Source organism: Mercenaria mercenaria, chromosome 3, assembly GCF_021730395.1.
Source record: "Mercenaria mercenaria strain notata chromosome 3, MADL_Memer_1, whole genome shotgun sequence".
Classification (NCBI taxonomy): domain Eukaryota; kingdom Metazoa; phylum Mollusca; class Bivalvia; order Venerida; family Veneridae; genus Mercenaria; species Mercenaria mercenaria.
In genome coordinates, this window is record NC_069363.1 from 258,253 (window position 1) to 283,814 (window position 25,562).

At 30.9% G+C, this 25,562-nt stretch overlaps 1 protein-coding gene across 3 annotated transcripts in view; it reads right to left on the reverse strand.

Annotated features, from left to right (window-relative positions):
- Nucleotides 1-25,562, reverse strand: part of LOC123525085 (uncharacterized) — a 111,914-nt gene that overhangs the window by 22,146 nt on the left and 64,206 nt on the right. For all 3 annotated transcript variants that reach the window (XR_006681394.2, XM_045303836.2, XM_045303828.2), the window contains 2 exons: nucleotides 17,778-18,073; nucleotides 17,154-17,258 (listed from right to left, as the gene is read on the reverse strand). Coding sequence is in view for 2 of the 3 variants with exons in the window: in XM_045303836.2 (XP_045159771.1) it covers nucleotides 17,154-17,258; nucleotides 17,778-18,073 (401 nt within the window). In the remaining variant the exon portion in view is untranslated. The remainder of the gene's footprint in view (nucleotides 1-17,153; nucleotides 17,259-17,777; nucleotides 18,074-25,562) is intronic.

Consider the following 25,562-nt stretch of genomic DNA (forward strand, 5'->3'; position numbering starts at 1 on the left):
AATTTATTTGAATGGGACTGTGGTTGTCTATTAATTGAAGAAGAAAATGTCGAAAGGTTCTGTGATTGTCCCAGACCAAATAATCATCGAAACAACCCTAAAAGAGTTATTACAACCGATTGTGACACTAATGAAGAAAAAATATATAAAATCACTTACGCAGCATTTAAAGACCTTGATATTAATTCAGGGTTAATAAAAATGTGCTGTGAAGGGAAAAACAGAGTAAAATGTGGAATATCAAAATCTAATAGAAAAAGATATCAATTTAAATATTTTATTTCTTCTTAAACTTTATTTATTTTATTATTTTTTTAACCCTTTTTTGCTTTACGAATTTTTTTTCTAAATATAATATATAGATGGAAATTGGGATATCTATAAAGCAATATTATAAGAAATTTGAAATTAAAATTGAATATAGACAAGATCCAAAAAATCAATTATATTTAACTGTAAACGACTCTTATGAAATACTTAAAGCTGAACTTAAAGCTTTAAAAGGTATAAAAATAAACGTTGTTTTAAAAATAACTTTTGTATAAATGAGTGCAACAGATACAATATATAAATCAGCTTATTTTCAATCAATGGCTTTAGAAATTATTAATAAAAATGAAATAAAAAACACTTTACGTCAAGCCTTTGATGAAATAATAAATAGAATTGGCAACTGGATTTCAGAAGGAAGTGGTTGGAGAATAGAGTCAGTTGACGCTCATTATATAAATAGATACAAGTATAGTCCGTTGGTTGCTTCAAGTTATTTAGAGTTACCAAAACCGTTACAACATCCAATGAAAGGATTAATAAATATAAAGAATGATGATAACGAATGTTTTAGATGGTGTCATTTAGCTTACAAATTTCCTGTTAAAGAAAACCGTCATAGAGTTTCAAAATATGAAGAACATATAAACGATCTTGATTATACTGGAATTAAATTTCCTGTTACATTAAATCAAATACCTCAAATTGAAGTTTTAAATGATATTTCATTTAATATATTTGGTTATGAAGAACCTACGGGAATTTATCCATTGTACATATCACAATATCAATACGAATAACACTGTGACATGTTACTGATTAATAATAACGAAATAACACATTATGTTTGGATAAAAGACTTTAATAGATTTATGTGTAACAAAACCAAAGATCAACATAAAAAACATTTTTGTAAATGCTGCCTACAGCATTTTACACAAGAAAGAATATTAAAATAACATATTCCAAATTGTTTAACTATTAATGGTACCCAAGGTGTAAAAATGTCAAAAGAGGGAAGTAAAATACAATTTAAAAATTATCATAAAGGTTCAGCAGTACCTTTTGTAATTTATGCTTATTTCGAAGCAATTAATTTAAAAGTTTCAACAACTCTTCCAAACCCAGAGTTTTCATTTACAGAACCGTACCAAAAACATATAGATTGTGGTTACGGCTATAAAGTTGTTTGTTGTTATGATAACAGTTATACTAAACCAACCCAGATTTACAGAGGACCCAATGCAGTTTATAAGTTTATTGAAAAAATGCTTGAGGAAGAAGAGTATTGTAAGGAAATATTTAAAGAACATTTTAATAAAGATTTAAGAATGTCTTAAAAAGACTCAGCCGAATTTAAAAAACAAAAGTTTTGTCATATCTGTGAAAAAGAATATATAGAAGATTCAATCAAAGTACGTGATCACTGTCATATAACAGGAAAATTCAGAGGTAGTGCCCACTCATAATGCAATATTAATTTTAGACTAACACACAAAATTTCTGTTTTTTTCATAATTTAAGAGGTTATGCAACAAATAGGAAAATTCAAAAAAGAAATTAATGTTATTCCTAATACTATGGAAAGATATATGGCATTTATGATTTCCGACTTGGTCTTTATTGATTCATTCCAATTTATGTCTCAATCATTGGATAACTTAGTAAAAAATATTCCAGAATTTATATATTTATCTCAAGAATTTAATTGTGAAAACATTAAATTATTAAAAACAAAAGGTGTTTATCCATATGATTACATGGATTCATTTAAAACATTCAAAGAAACAGAATTACCTCCTAAAAAAGAGTTTTATTCAATTTTAAATGAAACACACATATCTAATGAAGAATATGAACATGCTAAAAATGTTTGGAATAAATTTAAAATTAAAACAATGGGAGAATATCATGATCTATATTTAAAAACTGACGTCTTACTTTTAGCTGATGTATTTGAAAATTTTAGAAGGTTGTGTTTAGTGTAGTACAAATTAGACCCTTGTCATTATTTTAGTAGTCCTGGTTTAGCTTGGAATGCAATGTTAAAAATGACTGGAATTAAGTTAGATTTAATAACTGATATTGATATTTATCTTTTTATTGAAAAGGGACTGAGAGGAGGAATAAGTTATATTTCAAACAGATACAGTAAAACAAACAATAAATATATGAAATATTATGATCCTGAATTAAAATCTAAATACATTATGTACCTCGACGCCAACAATCTTTACGGTTGGGCCATGTGTCGACATTTGCCCTCTGGAAACTTTAAATTCATATCCGAAAAACAATTGAAGAAATTAATTACAAAAGGTAAAACTAACTTTATAGTTGAATGTGATCTTGAATATCCAAAGGAATTACATACTGTACATAATGATTATCCTTTGGCTCCTGACAAATTAAAATACCAGACAAATGGCTTTCCAATTATAGTAAAAATATTAAAAAAGAATTTGAAATAGGAAAAAGTAATGTAAAAAAAAAATAGTTCCAACTTTAATGAAAAAACAAAATTATATAGTTTATTATAAAAATCTTGAACTATATACACAATTAGGGTTAAAAGTAACAAAAATACACAAAATATTAACCTTTGACGAAAGTCCTTGGTTAAAAAAATATATTGATTTTAATACTCAAAAAAGATCTGAAGCAAAAAATTCATTTGAAAAGGACATTTTTAAGTTAATGAACAACTCTGTATTCGGTAAGACGATGGAACATTTACGTAAAAGAATCAATATTAAGCTGCCACATGATGAAAATATTCTATTGAAGTATATAGCAAAACCTTCATTTGTTAGTTCAACAATGTTTAACAAGAATTTATTTGGTATTTATAGAATAAAAGAAAGCTTGTTATTAAACAGACCTTGTTATGTTGGAATGTGCATTCTAGATTTATCAAAATATTTAATGCATGATTTTCATTATAACTACATTAAGGAAAAGTACGAGGATTTAGCAAAGCTTTTATTCACTGACACTGATTCATTATGTTATGAAATAAATACTGAAGATGCATATGAGGATTTTTATAAGGACAAAGATTTATTTGATAATAGTGATTACGTTAGTAATTCAAAATTTTATTTCGACAATAATAAAAAAGTAATTGGAAAATTTAAAGACGAAGCTGCCGGTATTCCAATCGTTGAATTTGTTGGATTAAGAAGTAAAATGTATTCATATTTATTAGAAAACGAAGTTAATGTTAAAAAATGTAAAGGAATTAAAAACATGTTGTAAAGAAAACAATAGTTCATAAAAATTACAAAAGATACTTTGTTTAATTCAACCCAAAGTAATCAAACCTTTAAAGTTATTCGTTCTGATAAACATAATCTTTCCAGTTATGTTATAAATAAAACATCTTTATCATGTTATGACGATAAAAGATATATTCTTGATAATGGTATTGATACATTAGCTTATTCTTAAATTATAGAACCATAAATTGTTAATTGAATATTTTTAACATTTAAAGAATCAATATAAATAACATCATTCCTTTTAAATTTATTAGCATAATTAATAGAAATAGATTCGTTTTTTCTCTTTGTTTTTGCATTGTAACTTTGAAGAATTACATTTTCTTATTTTTGTAGTTGTAATTTAACTTCTCCTTTATCTAATTTAATTGCATTAACAAGAATAATTAAAATACAATTAAAATTAATTGTTACATTATTACCATTTTGAACTAAACCAGGACTAGCATTTACAACTTTCCATTGAAATAATCCACTATCGGTATCTTCGGTATAACATGTTAAGAACAATGGAGGTTTTCTTATTATTTGTCTTTCTATTTTACTTACTTTTTCGTTTATATTATTGAATATTCCCATTATATTAATTATTCCAGTTAAATAAAAATACAGTAATTAATTAAAGTTTTAATTTAGATTTTAATTCAAATGTTTACTTTCTTTATATATTCCTCCAATATGTAGAATTTGACATAACTACCCGTCATAAGAATAAATGATACTTCTGTAGATGATGAATCGTCATAAGGATGAATGTCAAACATTGTCCTTTCTGTTAAATAAATTTTAATTTTTTTTCTGATACACACATACATTGTTCAATACGAGCCCATTTTCATCGATCTTGGATGTTATATTTACACTCCCACCGGGAAATGTACCTGTAAAACCATCTTGCCACCACATAAAAAGAAAATGTGATATTTTGCATTTTTCCAACTGTCCGGGCGCCACTATAAAAAAACCTGATATCTATTATATAAGTTCCGGCTTTTTTTAGCTAGAAACACATTTTTAATAGTACATCCGGTACAGCTACTTTATATTCTTGGTTTATGTTTATAAAATCTCTATAATCTACGATATTTCCAGATTCCAAATTAAATGCATTAAAATATCCCATACCGCTTTTAATTATATTTTCATATAATGAATATATCCAGACACCGTGGCGATCAAAATACTTTTTCATTTTTATGTATGAATGTGTTACAAAGGATTTTGGTTCTCCTTTATTATATCCGCTGTTATATTCAAAAAGAAACACTTCACGTCTTACTTTTTCCAGTTCAGAATTATATTCTGCAAATTTATTTTCATCTTCGAGAATTACTTCAGCTAAATCATCAACTCGTTTTGTTGTAGCAACTTCAGAAGCAGACAAATTGTCAACAACACCTTTTGTTCTAGCTAATTGTGTTTCTTGTTTTAGAAAAACATTTTTTACTTCTGTAACTTTTTTCCCAATTAGTAGAAATTGATCGAGTATTGGTGGTTATTGCTTTAGTATTAGCAGTAATTAACTCTCCTTGTTTAACTGATTTTTCAACTACAAAGTTCAGTTCATTTTTATTTTTTTTTCAACTTTAGCATTAAATTCGTTGATATCTTTTTGTAATAAACCTGTAAGTGTATTTAAGTCTGCGTTCTTTAAATTATGACCTGTGTCGACATTACTAATCAAGATCCGAAGTTGTTTCTTAAAGTTTTCTATTTAAGAATTGAGCTCTTTTTTAAGGTTATTTAATGTAATGTCATGGTCATCACCTCTTTGCAAAGCTGCCTTTTCCAGTTCAGATTTATATTTTGCAAATTTATTTGAAAAAGTATCGAGTAAATCTTGGTGTTTTTTTTCAGCTTCAGTGTTAAGTTTATTTACTTCTGTTCTGATTTCTAACTGATACATATTTTGTAACTTTTTCTCGGCTTCAATAATCTTGTCTTTTAGTTCTTCATGTTTAATCATACTATCTTTTAATTCTTGAATTTGAGTGAATAAAATGTTTAAATTAACCCGAAATACTTCTTTTATGTTTTCATCTGTCAAATCAGATTTCTCTTCAAGTTCTTTAATAGAATCGACCATAGCTTTCATTTCTTTTTCAATTTTATTCTGGTAATTGAACTATTAATAATGAATTCTTTTTAAAATCTTTTGTTAATTCTTCAATATTCTTTACTTCTGTTTCTAGTGTTTGTTTTATACTTTTGATATCTTCAAGATTATAGTCATCTATTACACCTTGAACTTTTTAAAACATAAACCGTCTTGAAACTGCATCGTTGGGTTTATCTGGATTTCCTAGGTTAATAAGGTTATTACCTCCCATATCTAATGCTCTGTTCATTGTGTTATCAAGTTCCTTATTTCTGTGAAGATATAATTCCGTTTCCTTTTTAAGTTTTTTGAATTGCTTTTTAGTAGCACAATCACTTAAATCAATATCAATTTTAACTTTACTTATACTGCCAGGTTCACTTATTTATTTTACATCGTTAAAAACTCCCATCTATATATTACCAGTAAAGTTTTTTCTTAAAAACTTCCTTGGTTTGTCAATATATAAGAAATCATATTTTTGTTTTGTTGCATTAGCAAAAGAGTTAGGGTTAATATTTTGTTCATTACAAATCATATCATTTTCTCGTTTACTTGGACTTTCAAATAAAATATAATGTGAACAGTTAATCCGAATTTCTTTTGGTGCTTAATAGTAAGACTGACTTAAATAAATAACACAACAGTTTTTGTGACGTCCTTGAATAAAGTATTTTGTTATTTCATTCTGAACCTTTTTATCTTCACATACAAAATCATCAAATATTACTACTTTTTGTTTTTCTGATTCAATATTCTCAAAGGGTTCAATTTGGTTGGGATCAGCCGAATATTCAAGTATTTCATTTGGATTTATTTTATTTTCTTCTGCAATTCCATTTAAGAGTTTAATTAAATCCTGATATTTAGATTGTTCTAGGTTTTTAGCATATAGGTATAATTTATCATAATATATAAGAGGTTTCCGTATCATATGCATTAATGTTTTTGTTTTGCCAGACCCAGAAGATCCACATATTAACATTCTGAAACATGAATCCGGCATAAAAGGATAATGTTGTTTAAAGTTATTGTGCTTGGCATTACTTTTTTATCATAATTTGGAATTTCCATTTATATATAATATTACATTATCTTACATTATTATACATTATCTTACATTATCTAACATTATTATATAAATGCAATCAAAACTTAATGAAATAAGAATAAGAAAAAATTTAATCGGACAAAAGATGAGAAATTTAAAAGAAGAAATAATGAGAGAAAAAATTTAAAAAAGCTACAAATCGAGATATCTACTCTGAAATTTATAAACCAATTACTGAAGGAAAAGAAAGTCAAAAAGAAAAATTATCAAGTCAGTTAAAAGCATTACCTGGAATTAAGGAGCAATTAGCGTTACTTCCAAAAAGTATATCAGAAGAATCCAGAAAACAACAAGCTTTAAAATCGACTCCTCATTTTCATTCAGTAGATTGGGGAGATAAACCTGCTGGATGGGTTTCTCAAGATGAATTTAAAAGATTAGAAGATTATGGAAGAGAAAAGATGGGAATAACTGAAAAACCAATACCAGCAACTGATCTATCAGAAGAATTTGCGGCAGATTTAGATATAAATATCGATAAAGATGTATTATCAGAATGGGGATTATCCGAGTTAGCAATAAACAAAGATAAAGATGGTTGGATAGAAACAAAAAAAAAACAAAAAAACAGGTTACCGAAAGTTTAAAGAACTGTACTCGTAAAATAAATAAACACAGGAAAAAAATCCAGATGAAATAATTTAATTTACAAATGCAGAACCTATGGCTGCAGGTGAGTATGTTTTAGAGTTAGAATTAGATAGAGAAAATCTTAAAAGATACGGTGAACGTTCATCAAAAATGATTAATGACTCAGAGGTATTTGGAAAGGGAATAATATATCATAATTCATATAAAGTTTCACCAAATGGACAATATGGTAATTTAAATAAACTTTATAGTCAAAACAAATTAATCGCTAAGGATAGAATAACTTGAAAAGAAGTAATTAACACTAAAGTAGACAATGATTTAATTGATCTGATTAATAAAAGATATAACAATAATAAAAACATTCAATCCATTCTAGAAAAATATTTAAAGAATTAACAGAAAAATCAGGATTGCCTATCAATAAAAGATCCATGAAATTTAAAACAGTAATTAGGGGACAAGGTTATGACGTTTGTCCATATAATCCAGAAGAATTGGTTAATGATTTGGAGTTAATTTGTGGTTCAATTGATGCTGGAAATAATAAGGAAGAACTAAAAAATGAGGGTATTAGGGTAGTAGATCAATTATTAAAAATGGATAAATTATTACCAAAACAACATGAAATGTTATATAAAAAATATTTTTCTTGAATATATAAATGGAACAAAAAATAGTATTAAGTTCTGAAACAGTTAAAGGTGATAATAAAAATACTCCGAGTGATTTTACAATCAGATTTAGTCGTTCTTTAAGTTTAGATAAAAATAAAACTTATGTTGTCGGTTTGGATAGTATTAACACTTTGACTTATTCTTGGCATAATATTAGTGATGAATATGATAATAAAAGAATTCTTTATAATAATGGTAAGGATTGGAAAGATATTATATTTACAAATGGTTCTTACAGTTACACTGATATTAATAATTACATAAGGGAAACATTAATAAGTAATGATGATTATGAATTTGATAAATCAGACATTGCTCCAATAAGTTTGGAATTTGATTTAAGTAGTTTTAAGGTTTTGATTTCAATTAAAGATAATTTTATGTTGGATTTAAGAATGTCAAATTTTCATACATTGCTTGGATTTGAGAAAAAAGCATTGAGAAATACTGAATGGGGAACTACAACACCAAATATAACTAACTCTGTGGATACAATTTACATTCATTGTGATCTTATTGATAATTCACTTGTTGATGGTAATTTCAGTGATATTATCTATGCTTTAAGTACTGCAGATTTAACAAGAGCTTATCCATTTACAAAAGAGCCAAACAGAGTCGGATATTCTGAAATTAATAAATATATTATAAATTCAGTAAGAATATATATTACAGATGTGTTTGGTAGAAAAATTAATTTTAATGAGGTTGAAACAAATTTTACATTAATATTAAAAGAAATTAATTAAAATTTAGTTTTATATAATGTACAAGAAAGTTTATGATAAAAATAAAGGAATATTTATTTATGTTGATGCCCACACAGGAGAAGAAAATATACATGGTAGACCTGGGGTCTCCGAGGACGCAGTCCTTGGCACAGGTATCTTTGACACTTTAACGAAATTGTTTTCAAGTGGAGTTGCATCTTCAATTAGCACAGCTGGAAAAAAAGCTCTGGAAACAGCAGGAAAAGCCGCGCTAGAAAGTGGAACAGAAAGGGTTGGAACGGCAGTTGGAAATTTAGCTGCTAATAAAATTGTTGAAAAATTTAAAAAGAAACCTGCTCCGGCAGTCGGTGATTTAATTGTTAAGGAATTACAAGAAAAGAATAACAGTAAAAATAATAAGAAGGAGGATATTAATATGAGAATAAATAGAATATTGTCAGGATCCGGGACTTTAGCTCGACAAAAACGTATTATTAGATTAATTTATAAAAAATAAAATAATATATAATATATACATGTTTAGAACAAAACAATATTGTGAAAGATACGAACTAACTCCTGTTCAATTAGATACAGCTTTAATATCTGTCTTGGGAAATAATGTTAAGCAACAAAAAAACGGATATCACTTTACAATTAATGATAGAAGCTCATATTTTGATTGGTTTAATGGTTATTTTAAAATAAGTTTTAAAGTTAATAAACTTGCTAATGGTAATAATTATGCTGGTGGAGATCTAATTGCTTTAATTAATAATGCAGCTTCATTAATTGATCAGTTAGTAGTTAAACAAAATGGAAAAATTATATATGATTGTAATAATATATACAAAGTAATAAATGTAAAGAGTTTGGTTGAATTGTCTAAAGATTATGCAGAAACAACTGGAACAAATGAATTTATTTATTTAGATACTACTGATACTACTGTTATTGCTGATAATAAAGGTTTTGCTTCTAGAAAGTTATTAATCCAGGGTGGTAATGAGGTAAATGCTAAGATTCCGTTAAATAATTATTCATTTTTTCAGGGTTTAGAAACTAATATTATGCCTCCAAGTCAAATTCAAATAACACTGCAGCTGACGGATGATAATGAATTAATTTTTAGAGTTAATGCTGCTGATGCTGGTAGGGTAATTGTAACAAAATTAATTCTATGGGTTCCACGTTTAATTTTCAATGACTTTGGACTTAATCTAATTTCTAAAAGATTTACAAAAGCAAGATGGTCATACCTTCGGGTAATGGTGACACAATCAACTGATACACAACAAAATAATATAACCTTTAGAATAACAGCTGGTATAACAAAACCACAACATGTATTTGTTTATTTACAACGGCCTGATAAAAGTAATTCACAAGAACATAATCCACATTTATTAGGTACATTTAGAATTAATGCAGCAAATGATAATTGCACTTTGAGCTCTTATCGTCTTGAAGTTGGTAATGGTGTTTTTTATCCAGAAACAGAATACACAAGTATATCAAGAATATATGATGATGTAATTAATTATTATTATAAACAAAATAATAAGACTACTGGAAGCCTTTTAAATAGATTAAACTTTTATAGTTTATTTGGATTTGTTCATTTTAATTTGGAATATAAAAAGGAAGTAATAACAGAAGATCCTACTGCTTTGTTGGGTTTAACGTCGCACCGACACAATTTTTTAGGTCATATGGCGACTTACAGAAGATCCTAAGCATATTACATTTACAGTTAAATATTTATCACAACCTCACATTAAATCAAAAACAAAACAAGGACAAAATATTCGTTCTTAGATAGGCTCATAATTGTGATACAAAAACAAATGAAAGGGACATTCCTGCATATGGGAGAGTATATCGTAAAGTATTGGTGACTTAAAAATGTGAAAGTTATCATGTCGGAGTATGCGTAAAGTGATAGATTATAACATCTGTAAATTACGCCTACGATAATTTTTTAGGACCTTCATTAGTGAATAGGCTCCGCTTTTTTACTGCTATATTACCTGCATTTTTATAAATTTTGTCTATATGTCTTTATAAAATTCATCTGAAAAATTGGTTATGATTCCACCTGGACTCAAGCCTGATAAATGACTTTCAGAATAGGTAGAATGAAAACTATATGACATAAATTTGAAGGATAAAAACAGATTTTTGCAGAGTTTGCTACACGAATGAGCCGAATCATTTTCATTTTGGTATGAACACGTTCTAAAAATGTGTTTTAACATATTTCAAATGCAAATGTTTCATTGTGAACCACATCACAACAACAAAGTAAAAATCACGGTTTTGACCTGTGCAGGAAGTATGTGGACGAATTGTGTTGATATATTGTATCAAGAAATGAGTCATATTTGGTAAAATCAGTCTAAATCCAAATATTTTAAAAACAATATCACAGAAAAAAAACATGGATACCCATGATTGTTATGTTTTCGTTCAGACGTATAGTTCTGGTGTACATGTATATCATTTATACAGTGTAAAAGAAACAAAACAGTTGTCGGTAGAAATAAACATGATGTTATTATGATGTCCTCCGTGATATCATCAGTGAGTATTTAATTGTAGTGAAGAGTTATGATAAATACTTATTATACTTATATAAGCAGATTCTGACAATGTTAGTATTTTACAGTATCGTTTTAAAATCATTGTTTGTAGTTAAAGGGGAAGGCAACGATGTTCTTATGTAAATTCCATCTGCTAGAACTTCTTAAATCATTTAAAGGCGTGAAAATCGGCTGAATGATAAGAAAGTTATGAGCATTTAAATATTTGATGAAAATGTCGGCCATTTCGTATCCATGGCGACAAAAAAAAAATGACGGATTTATTAAATTTCTAGATACGAAGTGGAACTGTATTTACTTATTTCTGTAAAATGATTCCTCTACGTTGTTAAGCCATAATGAAAAGAATTACCATGCTTTACATCCCACACTCAATAAACATAAAAAATTAATTTACTCAAAAGGTATTTTGCTAAATAAAGAATTCAGCAGTGTGTAAATGACACACTAAAATGGCTGCCTCTATGATCAGCCATTTTCTTAAATTTCAAACTGCTATATCTTTTTTATTAGTGGCCTGATTCTTTTTTCTCAGCGTTTTGACAGGCTTTAGCAGAGGATAAACAGAGGATATTTGTTTGTTTTAGTGTAAGATCGAAATATATTTCACCGAGTGAACACCATAATGCAATATTTTCGCGAGTGGTGCTGCCACGAGTGAAAATGTAAATTTTTGTGTTCACGAGTGAAATATATTTCGATCTTTCACTGAAACAAACACATTTACTATTTATTTTATGCATTTTATTGGTTTTAACCAAATCATATCCAGTTTGTCCGCGCAACGTCACGTGCATCGCATCATGACGTCATAATGTCGTCACGTCAGGATGTCTTTGTAGTAAAACTGTAAATGGTTCTATTAAGTTTCCTGATTTCATTTATATTTTATTATGATAGAATGTAAATATTTATGATTCTTTTATTATTTTTATTCATCTATACCTTTACTGAATTATATTTTGCAAGGAATTTTCTATCATTTATAATTCATATTATTTTGCATTGAAACAGTGAAAATATCAATTTTATTTCACTGATAAATTTCAATATTTCACCGAAGAGCATAAAATAAATTCCACTTTTCGTCCGGCATTCCTTGCCCTTTAAGATGCGAAATAATTATACTACGAGGGCGAAACCCGTATGATATAATAATAAGCATCTAAACAACAAACAATGATTTTATTCATGTGCAAACCACTGTTTGAGATATATTATATCAATTCTTACATGCTATCATAGATTACCATGTACATCCACGACATCAACCAAATATTTGCATGAGTTCTGTCCCAGTATGCCACTACGCCGTTTCAAGCTATGACGTCATAATAATAAAATCAGAAAATTGAATTGCTGCATTAACACAAAATTTTCAGCCCTTTTGAATAGGAAAATAAACGGGTCGTGTTAAAATATTCAGTAATATTTTTTAAGCTTTGACGCAAAAAGTAGGAAAAGTGCAGTTACATAACTTTTTGCAGCAATTAATTTACAGCTAATTTGAAGATACTTGGTGCAACTATTGATTTTTTGCCAACACATTTTGAAGTGCAGATACGTGTGTCATTTATTTTGTAAAACAAGTAGATTTCATAAAAGTACAACGTTCAAACTTTAATAATGAAACTTGAAATTTAAAACCTAAAAATGCAAACAAAGTGATTTAGCCCAAAATATTGGTTACTGTAAAATCATTAAATTTCGTGGGCATGAAATTTCGTGGTTTTGGTCATAACGGCAATTTCGTGGGGATATGAATTCGTGGATTTCAATTTTTGAATATAAAACGAAAGGGAATTTTACTTGTTCGTTGGGATTAAATTTCGTGGATTGAGTCCCCCACGAATATAAATGATTTCACAGTACATTACTTTTTGCTCTGAGATGAGGTAGTGGAACTCTCATCTACGAAAAGTGATAAGTTTTTAATGGAACTCTATGAAATTTTAAATCACTGACAGACGTGCACATGAATTTTGAGTTTTGTGCATTGCACTGTCTCAGCTTTATAACCATTTTATAGTTACATTAATTTGATTAAAAGATGAAAGTGTACGGGTGATAAAATGTGGTAAATTAGTGCTAAATTAGAGAGCAATGGAATGTTATTGAAAACGACATTCTGTGGCAATTTCGAAAGTTATTGTGTGTTCGTATGATTTCTGACTGATAGACATATGTCATCTTTGCAGTTTCCTAGTTAACTTTACTAGTTTTTTATGTCTATAATTAAGAAGCAAAGTAACGAAACAAATCGATTTTTCATTACCTCAACAATACACAAATTAACAAACGAAGGGCGATTATCTGGAGACTGAATATGTTATTGTGCAATCTACTTTGGAAACACTTTAATATTTTCGATGAGGCTATATTCTATTTAGATTCAAATTTGTCCATTGTATATTGGGATACCTTAAAAGACGACTGCAGAAACGCTTTATAAATTTCCCAAATATATTTCAAATTGATCAAGAGACACATTGAAGGAACAATACAAATAAGCTATCAACAAATTTAGCTGTCTTGATCTAAACGTTGCATGAAGATTATTATTGTAACGATTTTAAAATCATGCATTTGTTGATAAATACGAGAGGTGATCGCGAAGTTCGTATAAATATACTGTAATTTGTGTTCTATTGCTAATAAAGAATTGAAAAGTATACCACAATGATGTCTAATGAATTACCATAATTCCTAATAAATATTATACGTATCCATTAAAACGTTTGATAGTTACATCGATCCCAAAACAGTCACTATGCGTCACTCGGCGTCATTGAACATATATACCGTCACCTCAGTGCAAAAAGTGGATAACTCTATTGAGTTGAAGAAGTACGTATTCACTTTTTGCGCTAAGGTGACGACACGAGAGTCGTTCTTTAAATACGTAGTTACTATATCTTCAGAACTAACGAACAAGTATGTCTATTAGCAACATTTTGGCAACTCCTATATTTACTACAAAAGCAACAGTTCTGAAGTTGTTACCTTGCATTTTATTTGTTTGTTTTCATTTGTTAAGAAAGTACAGTCCCTGGCTCGCGGATTTTGATTTTTCCGCGTTACCACCAGCACAAATATTTACCCTGGATGGAAAAACGCGATGATTATTTCACATTGAACGATAACTGAATAGTGCGATAAATCAGGATGATTTTGTAAGACCCCGCGATCTACTATAGATAAAATGTCCACGGCGGATTGCGATGAAAAATCTCAGAGGGTCACGCTGAATTGCGATGGATCGCAGTGAATCTCCGGAAGTCACCGCGAAATCAAATTAAGGTTTGCTAAGGCGCATATTCATGCACTAAACAAATGATATTACGTACTATTTGCAACCGCGTTTATTGTAAATATCTTAAAAACTACTTAATTTATCTTTATAAAATTTACCTTTAATCAAATACGCTTTTAATAACTTAAATGCAATAATATTTATAATGATAGTTTTGTTTTTATCACGAAAACTTAGGAATAGAATAAAGCGTCTTCGATATTTCAAACCTAGTCCATTTCCTTCAAATTGGTTTGCTTCATTTATACCTGGTATACAAAAGTAGCCTTTTATTTATTTTCATGTTATGATAAAGAATTGTCAGCGACATTAAAATATTTCAGCTGAAATTAAAACAGAATCACACACTACGAATTAATCAAAGTTATTCAATAGTGTATCTAGACTTAACATTTAATAGCTTCTTACGTATTCTAATTTTTCAAATACATTATATACTTTCTTACATAAAATAGTAAATTTAAACAACATATAGCGACTTGAACATATACTACCATACATCAATGTATGACCTACCCCATAGCCTCTAGACATGCATAGTATGTTCAGGTGGTAAGGGCTCAAACTAGGTCGAAAACCTTCCAGACGTAAACATGGTTTAAATAGTGATATTTTTTATGAGCAAACGCTGCCTGGTCATCTTAATCATATGACCCTGTAGGGCTACCCGATGGATACACCAGGTACCTATTCTAGGCCATGACCTATATAAATCAACGTTAACTATTGTAGTTAGTAACTTGAAATTTCGACATATTAACTTGAATTTTCGACTTAATAACTCGTAATTTCGAGATACATAACTCGAGTTAATAAATAAAGTACACCTGGCACTAATGCTCTTCCGTAGTAATATCATTAATACATGGATTTATTACCTAGCATTCCTTCTGTACTTTTCAGACGAATAAAATTGTTATTTGAATACTACTCATACCATAATCATGCCAGTGTCTTTGATTATTATTAAAGAGAATTAGCTAATATCAAATTTATATAAATGTATTTTACTAATGATATACTCAGCTCAACCGCGTTGACTATAATGAAAATTACAGTTTTGGTCACAGTTAGCTGCGTAACAAAATGTGTGTTTTAAAAAAGTACCATTTAGACTTGCTGAATATATCCATCAACCAAGTTTGAAATATTCGGCTAAAAGGACAATTTAACGCCTACATGGAATACCTAGCACACGCAGAAACTTCTGATTTTTTTTCGTATAATCCGGGTTTATAATGCAACTACTGAATCAAGCGATTCCATGGCACATTTCTTCTTTCGTATATTCGGAGTGCAACTATTGAATTAAGCGAGTCGCTGCTTGTTCTCGTTTTTCTATAGTTTTGTTTATTAGAACGTTATAAATGTAGCAAGTTATTTTTGTATTACTTCCCTTTATTTGTAAAACTTTCCTTATCGGTTTAAGTTTTAAGTTTATTTCATCTCATATTATTTACGTACTATCCTAAATTTTAGTTTAAAATAATTTTTTGATTGTCAAATGTAAATTTTGTAATTATTTTGGTTTGCATTTACCCAATTCTTGTAAATTTAATTGTAGTATATATACCTACTCAAGTCGCCCGTTAAACTATGAAAGTTCTTACATAGAGCGTTTAGTTTGCTCGTTTTGCAGTTACATGCGACTGCACACATATTAATCAACTAATACATTTCTGACACTTTTAAAAGATATACTTTGATAGAAAGACACAGAATGCCTTATTTCACCGCAAACCACCGGCACTTCACCGCGCTGCGCTGCGATATGTCTTCGCAATACACAGCAATCGATTTATTGTTTTTAGACACGATGGAAGCTGCGAAATATATTACGGTGATGCAGGAAAACGCGCATCCCCGCGGCTCATAAACTTGTGCGAGCTAGGGTCCAATCGCGGGGAAACGTTTCTGCCGTGATAGACATTAGTATAAGCGCTCTTCTGTGTAGGATTTGTAATTCGGATATTTAATACGCTATGTTTATTATTTTTATTTTTCTTGTTATTTGATAGTCTTCTTTAAACAAAACAGTTACGTTTTAAATTTGATAAACACAAATTGAGAACATTTTTAAAACGCGGCTGCTGTAAGACTAAATAAAATTTGGAAACTTTTTATATATTGCGTTATGTTTACAAATCGAAATGTCCTGACATGTTTCGCTATTTTTTATTACTGATTTTTTACTTCGTATATTGTATTTATGTGCGGATATACATGTCTTAAAACTCAGATTACGTTTTTATTGATATTGATATTGATATTGTTCGTTTAGTGCACGATATTTCGCCGAGTAAACTCTAACTGCAATATGTTGGCTATGCAAGGACATGTATCTATTTGAAATAGTTTAATCCTACAAGCAAAAACTCTATTTTATTTTATAACTTTACAACACGTGCTCTGTTTTGTCCTATTTTCATTTTATGAATAGTCACATTTTTTTAGTGTATTACTTTTTTGTTCTTGCATTAAGACTATAAATGCGTTTACCTGTACAATGATTGGCTTGAATGCGTATGTCGTAAGTATTCTGACATGCAGTGGAAAATGTTCAAATTGAAGTGTTCGGAGTTCACACTTACAATATTTCTTCACCTGTAGATGTATAAAATACAGACTCTCAAATGTACGTTAAAATCTTAACATAAAAACCATTATAAATATCCAAGATTAAAAGCCATGTTCCAAACACACAGCCTCCCTAAACTGCAACACGCAAAATGCGCACGAAGACAAAATGGACAATTCAAATAATACAGTGGGGAAACCCCTTGGAACGTAGAGTAACAATTACACCACTGGAATACTTAACCTCTTTATGGTGCGCACTTAACATCGCTCTAAACTCCCAACATCATAAAAACTGTGTAAGTAAAAGTAAAACAACCAGACGAATCCCTAACACACATAATGGCATCAGACAGACAAAAATTACAATCGAGCAAAAAATGTAAGACTGGCCGAATATCAGGAAAATAGCAAATGTACAATAACTTTCATAAATCTTCGACCAATACCACATACAATTGATAAATTATATTTAAACTTTTTACACTATACATGTCCTTTTGAAAATTATTTAAGGGAACAGGTAATCTATGCAAGTTACATTACCGTTAAGGCTTGCTGTTCCGTCAGTCCAATATCGTATACAACAATTAGCACATCCTTTTTATACTTTGGATTGTAAAGGAAATTTTCATGAAGACATTTGAATAAGCCTTGAGATTCATTGTAGTGAGAACTGTCAAACGCAGTTACAAAAACAGGAAATGTACGAATTTGTGTCGGTTCAAGATAATTAACACCTAATCGCTTAAAGTACTTCTCAGCGCTACCTATTGGATAATTATTTATGACTTCCAAATTTTCTTCAAATGTGCTGTTGAATGCTTCGTAACAAGTACTTCCTGAAATGAAAAAAGAAATATCACTCTTTTGGCATAGTGTTATGAATGTTGTTGATACATTTTCACGGAATGTGGCAACCTGCTTTCCATCGTTGCAATATTTGTCTTAAGGTTTAAGTTCAACGTTAGAAATGGTCGTACATTTCTTGTATTGAGTGTTATATATATGTACACACAATTGTCATCCAATTTTGCAAGTCTCGATTGCATGTTTGTTTCCTTTTAAAATTACCGGCATTATGAATATATGACAGATTTTTAATGAAAGAAACAATGCGTTTGACAGCTTGAATGATGATGCCTTTCTATCAAATTATAGAATGTTTCTTCATATTACTGCAAATTGACACTGTTATTAACTTGACATCAAATTTTGTTTGGCTTGAGGAGACAATGCTGCAAAAAAAGTGTTTTGATAACACATATTTCTTAATTTGTGTATTACCTTAAAGGCAGAGCTTTTATTGAAATCACCTGACATATTTTACATAATAGGACAATTATACGTTGCGCTACATAATTATGTTATGAAAAACTGACCATCAAAATTAAATTTATTTAGGTGCAAATAAATCAACAGTATAATTTCTCGTTCAAAAGCCCAGCAAAAGACTATGGATTGAAATGTCTCAATACTAGGAGAGGGTGATTTCAATCACGATTTGACAGAGGTCATCCATTAATATTATACAAATATCTGCGCTATCTCTTTATAGTTATGTTTAGTGTTCTTGTGGCAGATTACACAACTTGTTGGAAAGACTAAGTAAATAGCATTTTACCACTTACGTTCCCGTAAATATATTCAGTCATCAAAAATGAAATAAAATAAGTTTCTACGTGCAAATTATCTTTCGATTTTTACGAATCTTCCTATCAAATAACTGCTTTATAGGATATGAGTACGTTACCTTTGTGAAACAGTTTATTGTTTATCTTATGCCATTCCTACATTTTGTCTTCTAATGAAGACAAGATGATATAACTGGTACATAGGGGCATACTTAAGCTCTAAATGAGGAGTGTTTGAATATATTCAGTCACCCTAGAGCTATAGTGGTTGCACATTTTATAGTTTCCATTCATTATTTTACAGTAGTGCTTGCAATATACTTTCGAGATATCTCGATCGAAACGGGTGTTACACTCTTCTGAAACGTTTCCATTTTCACTAACTGTATTTTGTGTTACCGTTCAGTTACAAAACATCCACCATATGTACACCACGTATATATCTTTGATATACATGTATTATAATACAGTACATTTATGTGGTTGCTATAAAGCTACCTGATTTGGAAATACACAATTTGCCAACGCTCTTCCTGCAACTGTCTTCACTGATTACTGAAGTCGACTTTTCTTATAGTATTTATTTGCATTTGTTGGTCTATCAAAAATTTGTCATCTATTTTTTTTATTTTGTAGATAACATTAATTGTTCTTGGGTAAATATGTCAAAGGTAAAGGCCACATTGAGCTTTAGACTGAAACTGTTTCCGATAAATTAGCAAAATACTCAAATACTACAATACCTGAAACCTTGCAACACCGGCACTAATAGTATTGTGTTCAACCTACTTATGTTTTTGTCTGGTACTCGAATCAAGCAAAATAAATGTATGAGAAAGGTTTCTTTGACATAATAATTACTACACCGCAGTTGTTTGTTTTAGAAATGTAATCAGATGACTTACACGCTTATTTATATGATACATGAAGACACTTGCCGGTGAAAGAAACATTCATTTATCTGATTATTTGGTCCTCTGACAATATAATCTACAATCATATAAGTACTAGGTATTTTCTATCAAACTTACAATATGCCATATTATGGCTACACTTAAAGTTGTATTTTACATACGAAGATTTTTCTACTCATGGAAATGATATGGTATAATGGAAAACTTAGGCTATCAAAAACAACTGAAATCTTGAAAAGCGGCATACGTACAAATTTGTTACCCATCTTAGTCCATAATAATCTGCATGTATATGCACATCATTTGCTTAGAATTACTGCTATGTAAGTGTAAAAACACGTATCGTCAGTATCAAATTCAATAAAATGTAATTATGAATAAGCATTTTGAAATATTAACATCCCTGGTTTATGTATCGCTATTTCATAAAAAAAGTCACGTATTTTTTTCTCTTGTTGTTTTTTGTCTATCTGTTCGCAGTAGGTTTGTTCAAACGCATTCTCAAACACCCATACATGTAATATGCCTTCAATGAAATTCCACAGGTGTGATTTATATGAAGCCTCGATGTGCATATCGACAGAATGACCCGCTCAGATTGTCTTTGCAGTGTTATGGTATCTTGAAAGTCATTTTTAAAGTAACTTTGTCCTACTACTTCTACACTGTTGTTGATCAGTACCAATCCCAGGTCGCATATGATACATCTTTTACGGTCGAAAGATACTTATATTAGTCATGGCCATTTGATATTTATTATATACATTTGCATATGACCATTGATATTTTACGTATATGTCCGGGTAGTAAGGAACCATTTACTTTTACGTTCTCATAAAGCTGTCTACAACATTGAACTGACGGCAAGTGCCTTCTGCAGCAAACTCTTAAGATTTGTACATTTTCCGAAATTAGTTCCTAACGTTAGTGCATGCACGTTCTCAATTTTGTTACTATCGCTTAGGAACAGGCTGCACGTTTAAAGCCAATCTCTGACAACTGCGTCAATAAGTCGACTCTTTCGTTCACTGGTTAGAGCATTGGACAGGCAGCCGAGCGACACGAGCTTGAATCCGACAAAAGGCATTTCGGAGTTTTCGTCATAAAATGCTTGCTGTGTTTTTCATGGTTAAAAGTCGTAAAAATACTTTATTTCAGTTTTTCCTTAGAAATTCACAAAAGTGAAAGTCCTTTTTTTCAAATAGTTTGAAAAAAAAGCTACGCGCGCACAGTTGGGGTGAAAATTTTCAGCCTGTTGATTTTCACCATATATGACATCAATAGAGTTTAAATGTGACACTAAAAACGATAAGATGAGTGAAAATGACTTGTTAACTGACCAGAAGAACGTACTTTTTTTTCATTATTTCAAAAGCGTTGCAACGGTTTACTACGACAGTTTTAGATACCAATAAGATGACATCAAGTTTATGTAATTAGTAACTTTTATTGGACTTTTGAGAGAGAACAATTGTTAGCCGGAAATGTGAGGGAAAGCGGCTTAGGTTATGCTGTAACGATTTATTATACACTTAACGAATATAATGGACTACCAGATGTAATTGACTGCCTTTTGTTTTATTTAAGCGTAAAATATTCTATAAAAGCTACGATTTCAAAAACGCAAAATCAAACCTCCGGGCGTATGACAAAATATGTTGCTTTTTTGCGTTTTTAAGTTTAAAGATGAAGATCAATTTAATGTCAATGTCATCTTTATAAAGGTTACTTTGTAGGTCTTACCACAATCGAGTGAGTGAGAACTAAATTCGATCATTCATGATGTTAATTTTGGTTTAAAGTTGGAGATGAAGTTCATTACAGGGTCAAGGTCATATCTATATAGGTCAGTTTATATGTCTTGCCACAAGATTTATTGAGTGTGAGTATGAACTAAATGGGGCTTTTTTTGAGCTGTAGGAAAAATAATGTAAGTGAAGTTGAAGGTCATATGAGGGTCATATATATAAAGGTAGCCTTTACGGTATGAATAGAATAACGTTCCCAAATACCAGGTATAATAAGGATATATATATCCTTATTACGTCAATTTGAAGGTCTTGCCACAAGGATTATTATGTGTTAGTATAATCTAAATCTGGGCATTATTGTGGGCTGTAGGTCATCTGGTTCGAATGGACGGAAAGGCGGGCAGACGAACGAACTTTCGGTAGGAAAGTGCAATCGCAATATGCCCGAGGGCATAAAAATGCTTGCATGCCATAGTTCAAGAAGTTATCATTGCTATCAGAAACGGCGAAAGTGAACCATCAAGCAAAATGCCATTGTCATTAACATGCATGTATCATAAACAATTATATCAGACATATTTTCAGTGTGTAAGTGGAAAACATTATTTTTCAAAAAAAATGAACAGATGCATTTCATGTTAATGTATAATGAAATCTTCTCCTACAATTAAAGACCTACGTTTGTATCTATTTGATAAGTTATACTGATAAACAACCGTCAATTAATTTGCACAGGAGTCTTATGTTTGCTAAAATACTAAATGATATTTTTCATTAAACCGTATTTGATTATGCGTTTTAATAGTTTCCATATAGTTTCCATTAGACTAGCAACTAGTCTTATACTCAAAACCTTTGCCAAAACGGTCATTTTCATATGTCATCTTAATTCAATTTCATAGGAGTAAAAAAGCTAGCATAGAGACGACGGTAACATTTATCATGTTATATACATGACATTGGAACTCGGATAAAGACGGGCTCCATTGACGCGAACTGAAATGTAAAAATATATTGCTGAACAATATATCGTTGTCTAGCAGTTAGTCAGTACGTTACGTCAGCTATTATATTTACTGTTACCCTTCCTTACTGTATTTTCTACCGGGATTCAGTAGTCTTTAAATGCTACTGGTTTTACGTTGACTAATTCCTGACTAATTCCCGTTTTGTTTATTTACAGCCTGTCAAGACGTAAGGACATTGACTATAGGCTGCAGCACGTTCAATTATAAGTGACGTAATAAGGATATAAATTCATAATACATTGTGTATTAGAGTGATTCGGTCTAATGGGTGTAATAGCTGTGGACTAATTTGGACCTACAGTTTAATACCGAGGTTTATATCTATAGAATAGGTGACATATGCTTACGTCTGCATTGGACTTTTAATGTTTCTCGATTTTCACTTATGCATACTGAATAAAAACTGCGATAACCTGGAAAATATTCCAGATACTGTAATTAACTTTGCGAAAGGACTACTCGGTTACTGTGCATTTGATTTTCTTTTGTTGTCATGTTAACAATTCAGATTGTCTTTGAAAAAAAGTAGTTACAGGCTATGAATAAATACCTGTTTTAAAAATTTAGTTCAAACAATAAATTAACTCCCTGGGGCCGAAATGCGAGTATAGGCGTTATAGTTTCTACCTCTGTAGCGTCGACATCCGACTATACGCTCGTTATCAGGACTCCCCAGGATGGCGATTGACGAATAGACTTTTACGTGTTTTATTAGTCTTATAAAAAAACATCGAATGAATATTCCGTATAGAAAAAATAAAATAGAAAAAGTGGAAACTCCACAGGTCGCTCAACAAAACAAAAACGAAAATGTTGCAGGCTCGGTTTGATTAAGCCTGTTCATGAACGGTAGTGGAAATACATGCTACCGTCCACGCCCTCTAGCCCCGGATTGAGCAGAACTCAACATTTACACATGCTAAAAGTACAAAAAAAAAACCAAACAATTTAGAGACATCTGCAGATGCGTTCATACGGCGGTGCACATGGAACCTTCAATGCTACACTAGTGTGTAATTCCATGAAAAGCGACGTATGGACCCCAGTTCAAATAATGTGTTTGCCCTAAACGAGAAAACAATGAGCAGAAATAAACAAACTGGAATTTAGAAAGGGGATCTGAGGTTATGGAGCCTGCATATCACAGGAACTGCCAAAAGACAAAATTAAAAAGCAGGCACCATATCCAAGGGGTGATTAAACAATACCCAAAGCTATGAAAGCGGGAGTATTGGAACCACCCAGGCCAAAATGTTCATGCTGAGAAACTAAACAGTACCAGTAACACGACATAAAAGTCGTGCTGAACGATCTGAGAAGATCGAAATATAACAGCCCTGATTGAATGTACGGGGAGACATTTTACGGCCGCCACACGGCACAAACAACGCTGCTGTGATAATAAAATAGAATAAGTGGAAACTCCACAGGTCGCGCAATACAACAAAAGCGAAAATGTTACAGGCTCGGTTTGATTGAGCCTGTTCATGGACGGTAGTGGAAATACATGCTACCGTCCACGCCCTCTAGCCCCGGGTTCAGCAGAACTCAACATTTACACATGCTAAAAGTACAAAAAAAAAAAAAAAACAATTTAGAGACATCCGCAGATGCGTTCATACGGCGGTGCACATGGAACCTTCAATGCTACACTAGTGTGTAATTCCATGAAAAGCGGCGTATGGTCCCCAGTTAAAATAATGGGTTTGCCCTAAACGAGAAAACAATGAGCAGAACTAAACAAACTGGAATTTAGAAAGGGGATAAGAGGTTATGGAGCCTGCATATCACAGGAACTGCCAAAAGACAAAATTAAAAAGCAGGCACCATATCCAAGGGGTGATTAAACAATACCCAAAGCTATGAAAGCGGGAGTATTGGAACCACCCAGGCCAAAATGTTCATGCTGAGAAACTAAACAGTACCAGTAACACGACATAAAAGTCGTGCTGAACGATCTGAGAAGATCGAAATATAACAGCCCGGATTGAATGTACGGGGAGACTTTTTACGGCCGCCACACGGCACAAACAACGCTGCTGTGATAATAAAAACAAATAATGGATGCTTGTTGTGTTGCATTATAATATGTGTATCTTTATTGGATCTTAGCAATGTAGTAAATTTCTTCACATGTTGACATTCTTGTCAATAAAGCTGTATATTGTTTAACAGATATGAACTGCAATTTTTGGGACGTTAAGATTGAAGAAATACTTGTGTAAAAGATATAAGTCTATGATTAAAGATTGAAATATATGTTTCAAATCTGTCTCAGATGCAACAGTTTTACTTTGCCGGAGTTTGCAAATTATTATGCTATTACAATAACAAACTTGTGCAGAATTATTGCCAAAGGTGATATTTTATTTAAACTTTTATTGACAGTACTAGCAAGGGCGGAAGTGATCCGTCTCAACCCGCTAGAATGTCGAATGAAAAAGCTACCAAATTACTTTTTTTAAAACAAAATTACACATTTGAAAGATAACACTGTGGCAAATATTTATGTTCAAATATATTTCAGGGAACATTTCCCTGAATCCCATCGAAGCTACACTCCCCATCTTAATCGAAGTCCTGGGTTCGCTCCCTGAGTGGGAATATTGAGCAAGATGAATATTCAAAAGGGAAAGCCACGTTCCTAAAACGCAGTAACCCTACAACGCAAACTAAAGCAGCGCAGACACCCATGTACAGAAGACAAACGCACACGTACACGCACACACACACACACAACTAAGTTAAACATACACAGATAAACAAACAGAACAAGTAAGATAAAACAACACTGTGGGACACCACCCAAGACACAAACACACACACGCACACATACATAAGCAGAAAAATACAATAGTCAGGCGCCGCCTTAGGATGGCCGGCAGCCCAATTTATGGTTGGCAAGATAATTTACTGATAGTAAAAGGAGAGGGGGTGCAAATCGAGGGGAAAGAATGAGAAGGGGCGATGGGGTTGTGAGGAGAAATAGGAAAGAAACGTCAAC